Source organism: Belonocnema kinseyi, chromosome 4 (genome assembly GCF_010883055.1).
Source record: "Belonocnema kinseyi isolate 2016_QV_RU_SX_M_011 chromosome 4, B_treatae_v1, whole genome shotgun sequence".
In the NCBI taxonomy this organism is placed as follows: domain Eukaryota; kingdom Metazoa; phylum Arthropoda; class Insecta; order Hymenoptera; family Cynipidae; genus Belonocnema; species Belonocnema kinseyi.
The window spans coordinates 27709890-27718271 of record NC_046660.1 but is presented as its reverse complement, the minus strand read 5'-3'; the positions used below and the strand labels follow the sequence as shown (position 1 = coordinate 27718271).

The 8382-nt window shown below is 27.9% G+C and overlaps 1 protein-coding gene across 1 annotated transcript in view; it reads right to left on the bottom strand.

Moving 5' to 3' along the window:
- LOC117170805 (aminopeptidase N) overlaps positions 1-7927 on the bottom strand; it is a 40257-nt gene extending 32330 nt beyond the window's left edge. The window contains exons 1-4 of the mRNA XM_033357844.1: positions 7835-7927; positions 5929-6009; positions 5591-5856; positions 2021-2215 (exon numbers count right to left, since the gene is read on the bottom strand). Of these exons, the coding sequence (XP_033213735.1) occupies positions 2021-2215; positions 5591-5856; positions 5929-5991 (524 nt within the window). The 5' untranslated portion in view covers positions 5992-6009; positions 7835-7927. The remainder of the gene's footprint in view (positions 1-2020; positions 2216-5590; positions 5857-5928; positions 6010-7834) is intronic.
- Positions 7928-8382: the final 455 nt, after the last annotated feature.

The window sequence follows — 8382 nt, the reverse complement described above, 5'->3', positions numbered from 1 at the left end:
AATCCTTAAGATTATATTTTAATCTTTAAAATACAATAAAAATAAGTTATTATCCTATAAAAAACTTTAGAAATTGTGAAAATTCTTGAAATGTTAAAAATCCAATACAAATTACTTTTAAAACCTTTTAAAAATTCTAAAAATCCTTGAAATTTCTTGAAATCTTCAAAGTCTAATAAAAATATTATACATAAATCCTTTAAAACACTTAAAAACTGTGAAAGTCTTTGAAAAACTTTGAAATCCAATAAAAATGCTTTAGAATCCTTTAAAACTTTTGAAAACTGTGAACTTCCTTAAAGTAATTTCTAACACTTATGATTCCATACAAATCTCTTATAATCCTTTAAAATCTTCAAAAATTGAGAATTCTTGAAATAGTTTTAAATCCTTAGTGTCCAATAAAAATTCCTTATAATCTTTTATAAACCCTTAGAAAATCTGAAAATCCTTGAAATAATTTGAATTCTTGAAAATTCAATAAAATATCCTTATTATCCTTTAAAATCCTTTCAAATCTGTGAAAATTCTCGAAATAAATTAAAATCTTCGAAAAGCAAATAAAAATTCTTTCTTATCCTTTAAAATCTTTAAAAATTGTGAAAATCCTTGAAATACTTTAAGATCTTTTAAATTTAATACAAATTTCTTATATTCCTTTAAGATCTGAAAAAACTGTGAAAATCCTTGAAATGATTTGGATTATTGAAAATCCAATAAAAAATTCTTACTATCCTTTTAAAATCCTTTTAAATCTGTAAAAATTCTTAAAATATTTTTAAATCTTTAAAAACAAATTCAAACTCTTTCTATTTCTTCGAAACCTTTAAAAACTATCAAAATTCTTAAGATTATTTTTTACACTTCAAAATCCAATAAAAATGACTTATTATCCTTTAAGGACTTTTAAAACTGTAAAAAATGTAGATCATTTGAATTCTTAAAAATCCTGATAATAATTTAAAACGCTTTAAAAACATTGGAATTTCTGCGAATTACCTTTAATTTTTGAAATCGAATAAAAATCTTTTTTAGTACTCAAAAACCCTTTAAAATCTGTAAAAAAAACCCTGTGAACTCTTGAAATATTTGAGATTCAATACAAATTTCTTTAAATTTCCTTAAATCTTTGAAATTGCTTAAAAATTGATTGAAATCCTTAAAATCCGTTAGAATCTTTTCACATTTTTTGAAATCCTTTACAGTGTATTAAAAATCAATTAAAATTTTTTAAAAGTAATTAAAATTCCTTGAAATATGTGGAAAAGTCTTCTCATTCTTTAAAACTCTTCAAAATCCTTTGAAATCTATCGAAATGTAATCCTACCTTAAAACTTTTTTAATTCTTTAAAATCTTTTAAAATTCTTTGAGAACTGACAAAATCCCTCAAAAGCTTTGATAATCTCGTTAAATTCGGTAAAAACTTTCTAATTTCTGAAAATACCTTAAGCCTCACGAAATTTTGATGTTGAAATGATTTCTTCGGACAAGAAATTTTTGATAAATAAGAAAAAATCCGCTTTAGCCCGGATTAGAATAAATTGTTTAAAATTTTTAATTTATACAAATTTTCATGTCAAAACGATTACATCGGACAAATAATTTTTCAAGAACAAGGAAAAATCCGCCTAATTTTTAACATTGAAATTTGCAATCATTAAAAATTGAAGAACTCTGAAGTCAACATCTTTAAATCGTAGGAAAATGTTCCAACTGTTAATTAGATTAAATCCATGTTGATTAAAAATTTTACACTCACAGTGAAGACATACGTATAGTATTCCTTATAAAAAGATAATTATCGAGAATAAAAAAAAATATCTGAACAGACTTCGGTGGCATCATTCTAAATGCGCCAATCATGGATAGTGGCGTTCCGGGTTCAAATCCGGTCTGCGGTGAATTTTTTTTGTTCTTCAAAAATATTTTTATTCGAAGAAGAGTTTTTTCTCGCCGATGGTAGTAATTTTTAAATAATAATTTCGTTAAAATTAGATTCTTAAAATAAAGTTTTCTTACTGTTTGATTCCGCTGCTGTCAATATAATCATTGCGGAAAAGACCTGAAGCATCGAGTGTGGACATGTTTCCATAATACGTGATGTCAACTTCGCAATTTGCTCCGTCCATCAGGGTATCGTTAAAGTTGATTGTATACCAAGACTTTTTGGGCCCTTTACCCATCTGGATAACAGAAACTCTGGAAAGATCCTCTCTTGAAAAAAGAAAAAAAAATGAATCCTCAAATTATTTTTTGAGAGAACAAAAAATGACATTTTCTGAAACAAAATATATTATCTAGAAACTTTTTGAAACGATTTTTTTAAACAGTGGCTTTGATTATTGCTTCTGGTTAAGAGATACGTCAAAAGTTTACGGAACTTAATTTGAAGTGCATAAAATTCCCTTTAAAATGACTTCTACTAAAATCCTTTGCGATTAATAGTTTACGTTAAATTTATTTGTTAATTAAGAGCTACGTGATTTAGGGTCAAGGATAGCCTGGAAATTAGAGTAAAAGTCAGGCAATTTTATTGATCAGGGAAAGGTAAAAAATTTGAAAATATTGATTATGGACGATTATATTTTTAATTCAAATGTGTATTATTTCGTTAGAAAATATAAAAATTTAGTTAAAAAGTCATTTTTTGTAGTTGAAAATTCATACTTTAGGGTTCAAAATTCAACAATTTTGTGGTATACTTGTCTGTTTAGTTTAAAAATTCCACTGCTTTAATAGAAATTTCATATTTTTTTGATAAAAATGAAAGTGATTTTTAGAAAAATTTTGATAAGGGATTAACTTATTTTGTTTAAAATTAATCTTTTTTAGTTGAAAATTGATCTGCTTGGTTCAGGGTTGAACCACCAAGGTTGAAAATTTAACTACTTGGGTAAAAATTGTATTATTTTGTTAAAAATTATTTTTGCTTTTAATTAATTTGTATTTCGCAAATTTCACTTTTTCATTTTAGGTTGATAATTGATCTTTTTCAGTTGAAGATACGACTAATTATTTGAAAATACATGTATTTGGTTGAAAATTCGCCTGTTAAGTTAAAAATTCAACTATTTTGTTCAAAATTCAATTATTTTTCGAAAATTTAACTATTTTCTTCAGAGCAATTTTTCTTCTTCAAAAAATCAATTTGATTGTTAAATATTCGTCTATAGGGAAACAAACTGATCCTTTTGCATTGAAATTTTGTTGCTGCTGCCGAAAATGTATCTTTTTTCTAAAAATTTCAATTATTTAGTTAAAAAGCTCACGGGTTTTGGTTGTTATTCAATCTTTTTTTGTTTAAAAATTCGACAATTTGGTTGAAAATTCATCTTAGTAGGTAGAAAATTCAACAATTTGACTAAAAATGCAACAATCTGGACAAAAATTGGACTATTTTGTTGGAAACTCCTTTTTTTTAATTAATTGGTTTACTGAAAGTTTAACTTTGAAATTTTTGATAGAAAATTAATCTTTTCAGTAGAAAATTGTTTGAATATTCATCTTCAAATATCAACTGCTTTTGGTTAAAGTTTAATCTTTTTGTTCGAACACTCTTCCTTTTATTTACAAATTTGTTGTTTCTATTGAAGATTCAACTTTCTTCTGAAAATTTAATTATTTGTTTCAAAATGCAAAACATTAAGGTTGAAGTTTAATTTTTTTGTTTGAAAATTCGATCAATTGGTTGAAAATTCATCTTTGTAGGTTAAAATTCCACAATTTGGTTAAAAATTTAACTGTTTGGTTGAAAATTGGACTACTTTGTTTAAAATTCCTTAATTTTTTAACTTGAAATCTAATCTGAATATTTACATTTTTTTTTTGAAAACTTAACTTCTTAATTTCTTGTTAAAAATTGATCTTCTTTATTTTAAAATGTATCTATTTTGAATTTATCTATATTTTGTTGAAAATTTGACTACATTGTTAAAAATTCATTATTTTATTAAAAATTAAACTATTTTTTGTGAATTACTTTTTTTTTAATAATTCTAGAACTTAAAATCCAACTCTTTCCATTTTAGCTGAAAATAGATCTTTTTTATTCCAGAATTCAACTACTTATTGAAAAATTAATTTTATTTTTTAAAAATTTATCGTTTTGGTTAAGCATTTAACTATTTTGTTTAAAATTTAACTACTTATTAAATTTTTTTCTATTGGTTGAAATAACAACTGTTTTTAGTTGAATTAATTTTTTTTAATTCGTCCTTCTATATATTGAAAATTTGTTGCAGTTGGAAATTCAAGTGTCTTTAAAAAAATACATGATTTGCTTGAAAATGTAACGGTTTTTGCGTAAAGTTTTTTTGTCTTAAATAATTGGACTACTCGGTTAAAAGTTAATATACTTAGGTAAAAAATTCAACATTTTGGTTGAAAATTGGACTATTTTGTTAAAAATTCATTTTTTTCTGAACATTAATTTTTTTACTGAAAATTTAACTTTTCCATTTTTGGTTGAAAATTGATTTTTTCAGTTAAAATTTCAACTATTTGAATGGAAATTCATGTATGTAAAAAAATTCGTCCTTCTATATTGAATATATTTTGTTGTTTTCGTAAATTTTTTCCAAAATTAAATTTTTTAAGTGAATTTTTACTTTTCCATTTTTGGTAGAAAATTCATCTTTTTCAGTTGAAAGTTCAACTATTTTTGTGAATCTTCAATTATTAAAAAAAAATCGTCTCTGAAGGTAAAAATTAAACCATATTGTTAAAAATTAGCCTTTTTTGTTTGTTAAAATATAAATCGTTTTTGGTTCACGTTTTATATTTTTCTTTTAAAAATTCAACTATTTAATTCGAAATGCATAGTTTTATGTAGAAAATTTAAGTATTTTGTTGAAAATTCAAATATTTTATATAAAATTTAATTATTTTTTGCAAATGCAAGTATTTTATGAAAAAGTCATCTTTTTTGGTCGAAAATTAAACTGTTTTTTTTAGAAATTGTCCTTTAGATTGAAAATTCATTGTTTTGTCAACTTTTTGGTTGAAATCAATAAATTTAAAAATTCAAACTACATTTATATTATTTTATTTCATTTATGAAAGATTCTGTCTGAAAAATATTAGAAAGTAAAAAAGTTCACTTAAAGGAATTTCAATAGTAAATAATGTTTTAAAGAAAATTAAAAATACTGAAAATAGATTTCTAAAACCCAATTTCAGCGCAACCGCGGACGAATTTCCGAATTAAAAAAGTAACAGTATGGGTCCATGCTTCAGTTTTCAAATTCTGGAAAAAGGGTAAAACTGAAGAAATTTGAAAATACAGTTAAATCTGGATTTAGTGTTGGTTTTCGGATTGACAGTGATCATAAATCAAGATTCTTGGAATTGTTTTGTCTCTCTCCTGATTACCTCTCGGTTTGTCACGCCTAATTGAACCCCGCGATGTTCACTCAGGCGTGACTTCAAGATCCCTCAGGCGTGACAGAACTCCCCCCGAAGCTTCTCTCACCCATTCCTGAGAAGCTGCGTCAACCAATCCTCGAAAACACTAAATCCAGAATTGGCTCTAATGAAATTTTTCCTGAATTGAAATGGAATTGTTCTGGACCGTAAATTAATGATTCTTACGGTTTTGAAGGTTCGTATCCAAGACTGGTAAACTTGACACTGGTGTGCAAGATTTCTAGATCACGGTCAACATTTAAAACAATCTTGTCTGTCAGTCTGACCCACGTGACATTAATTCTTACTCGACCCTTGAATTTCGTCTCATTCAGAAATGGTTGGATTTCTAAGTAGTAGTGGCTTGGCTTCGTGTCTCGGGGAAGACGATTATCAACTGGTTCCTCAATGTCGTAAATATCAACGCTCCGTTTTGATCGGTACCTTTCCTGCTTTAAATTGCAAAATAAATTTTTTTATTTATTTCTTTATATTAATATCTATGTAATTTTGCAGAAACTTACTTGATGTGCATTGCTTGCAGCAATCAGGAGAAAGGCAGACAGAAGAAAGGCTGTCCACCTCATCGTGATCAAGTTTCTTGTCTAAAAGTGTTGCTATTATTTATAAATATACATATATGTATACTATTACATGCTTTAATAATAATTACAATTTGCACTTGCACACCCAATTATTTAAATTTAAAATTTTCTTTTAGGGTTCTGATCTCCTTTCTGGATAGATATAGAGTTCCTAACAACTCTCACAAATGGTTCCGCCCAGTTTCACAACAACAGTTTTGGAAAATATTTATCACCTATTTTTCAGAAATTGGATTTTTTTTACAATCATTTAATTCCAAATGAGTTCAGAAGTTCTTTTCAAACATTTTTTTAATATTCCAGAATTTATGATTAAAGTTCTGTTTTCTCCCCGGAAGAGTTATGCGAAGAAAATGTTTTGAACTGTTTTCGATTAAACAAAAATCCTGAAAGCACTTTGAGGATGCAAAAAAAAATTAATTTTAAGAGTTCCAGGCGTTCTGATTAGAGTTCTGTTCCTCCGGAAGAGTTCTAGAAAAAGACTTTAACAACACTTTTCGATCTACCGAAAATCCAAGAAACCACAGCTCTTTGAAGATGCGCAAAAGTCATCAAAGTTTAAAATTTCCAGAAGGTTCTGTGAGAGTTCTATTCCCCTTCTCCCAAAGAGTTCCATAACCAATTCTTGTATAATTTTTTAATAAACTTAAACTTCAAAAAAACCACATCTCTTTGAAGTTAAAGAAAAATGAGCTAATATTTAAGTTTTAAGAGTTTCAGGAGTTCTGATTAGAGTTCCGCTTTCCCCAGAAGAGTTTTAAAGGAACTCTGGTAGCACATTCCGATTAATCCAAAATCTAAAAAACTACAACACAGTAATAATACACAAAAAGGAGAAATCATTTTTTTTCGAGTTCCAAGAGTTCTGATAAGAGTTCTGTTTGCCCCGGAAGAGTTCTTTAACAAAACTTTCATAACACTTTTGGTTTAAATCGAAATTTAAATCACTACAGCTCTTTGAAGATGTCCACAAATTTTGATTTGAATATTTTGAGAGTTCCTGGAGGTCTGATTAGAGTTCTGTGCCCCCCAAAGAGTTCAAAAAAAATCCTGATAATACATTAATATCAATCCAAAATCTATAGCTCAGTGACGATGCACAAAATAGGTGAAATTTTCAAATTTGCAGAGTTCCAGGCTTTATGATTAGATTTCTCTTACTTTGGAAAAGATTTACAGAAAAAATATTTAACACCCTTCGATTGAACCAAAATCGTGAAACAAACAGCTCTGTCAAAATACCCGAAAATCTAATTTGAAAATTTTAATAGTTCCAGGAGTTCTGATAAGAGTTCTGTTTGTTCTGGAAGAGTTCTGTGAACTTTTATAAAACTTTTGGCTTATCTCGATATTTAAAAAACCACAGATTTTTAAAGGTGCCCAAACATTTTAAGAGTTCCAGGAGTTTTGAAAAGAGTTCTGTTGCCTTCGGAAAATTTCTATAAAAAACTCTTCTACCACTTTTTGATTAATTTCAAATTGAAAAAACTACAATGCTTTGAAGATACACATAAACGTTCACATTTTAAGTGAATTACTGGAACTCTTAAATTTTGCAAGTTAAAAATGTGTGCGCATCTTCAAACTGCTTTAAGTTTTAGAATTTTTAGTCGATTGAAAAAAATCACAAAACTTTTTCATCGAACTCTTCCAAATCTGGAGAGAGAACTCTAATCTGAACTCCTGGAACTCTTCAAATATCAAAAATTCACTTTTCTGCGATTGATTTTTCGCCCATTTAAACGCTCGCACTATTTCTGAAAGTTATCAGGAACTCTAAAACTATCCAAAATGATGTTGATTGACGCGGTTTTTTGAAACTCACCTAATTTTTTGAAAAGCAGAATTGTAAACACTCTCGAAAAAAACCGCCGCGGTTGAACGTAGTCGTCCGCGAACTGGAGACCTGAATTCGTACCTCGAACGCCCTGCGAGGGTCGAGAAAAAAAATTAATTTGTCACGTGACATCCGCTCAACAATAGACGACAAATCACGGGTTTGAAACGCTTACCCACTTAGAAGTACTGCGATAGCCTCTGGACCAATGGGTCTCCCATTATCCAATTTTGGGCTACATGTATAATAATAATAATAATATGTCAAATGTATCACAAAAGGGGACTAATCGAGGTGGTGAACGGATGTACGTCGTACGTGCGAGATAAAATGAGCCACGTCAATGGCCAATCCAGAAGTATTGATGATAGGTGCTACCAGAAGCGGTACCAATAAAAAGAGATTATGCACTTCAGATGTCACCACAACAAAGTGTAATTTTTACCCCGATTTGAGAGTAATCATTAGGAGCCGTCTCTATTTGGTTCAATTCAACTTTTTAAATTTAAATCTTTTTTTGCTGAAATACCAACTAT